The sequence below is a fragment of the Crocodylus porosus genome, unplaced genomic scaffold (assembly GCF_001723895.1).
Source record: "Crocodylus porosus isolate Cpor-Errol unplaced genomic scaffold, CroPor_comp1, whole genome shotgun sequence".
Lineage (NCBI taxonomy): Eukaryota > Metazoa > Chordata > Crocodylia > Crocodylidae > Crocodylus > Crocodylus porosus.
The window spans coordinates 19,010,449-19,010,994 of NW_017728948.1; the positions used below are offsets into that span (position 1 = coordinate 19,010,449).

At 64.7% G+C, this 546-nt stretch overlaps 1 protein-coding gene across 1 annotated transcript in view; it reads right to left on the reverse strand.

Moving 5' to 3' along the window:
• TRMT44 (tRNA methyltransferase 44 homolog (S. cerevisiae)) overlaps positions 1 to 530 on the reverse strand; it is a gene marked incomplete at its 5' end in the record, with an annotated part of 33,659 nt that extends 33,129 nt beyond the window's left edge. Inside the window, one exon of the mRNA XM_019552566.1 lies at positions 455 to 530. Coding sequence (XP_019408111.1) covers positions 455 to 530 — 76 coding nt within the window. The remainder of the gene's footprint in view (positions 1 to 454) is intronic.
• Positions 531 to 546: the final 16 nt, after the last annotated feature.

Consider the following 546-nt stretch of genomic DNA (forward strand, 5'->3'; position numbering starts at 1 on the left):
CGGCTGCAGCGGGGTGGCGTGCAGGGACTGGCTGCAGCTGCTGTCTACTCTGTGGGTGGCAGAGAGTGGGGACCACGTGCAGCCGCGTCGCGAGCAAAGAGCGAGCGGCAACCGCCTGCAGAAGCTGGCAGTGGCCACCAGTCTCATGGAGGCATTCCCCTCCCCCACCATGTATTGCCCATGCCGGCAGCCATACAGTGAAACTCAGGGGCATCCGAACCCCAAGTCTCCAAGCTTGGGCCCGCACTTAGGATGCCCGCCAAAGGATCTGGAAGCCAGGGAGGATGCTTGCCAGGCGGTAGCAGATCCTGAATGACTCGCGGGTTTGGGATCAATGTGACTGTTGACAAAGAAAACTTCCCTTATTAAAGGGAAATAAATAACAAAGGGCGGCTGGAGGGAAGGGAGGCAGAACTGCAGCGGCGAGCGCCAGGCAGCCGAGGGCCCCGCTCACCTTTGAGCACGAGCTCGGTGCGGGGCGCGGCGCCGGCGGCGACGCGAGCCTTGGGCAGCAGGGTGCGGAGCGCGGCGGGCCGGGGCGGGCCG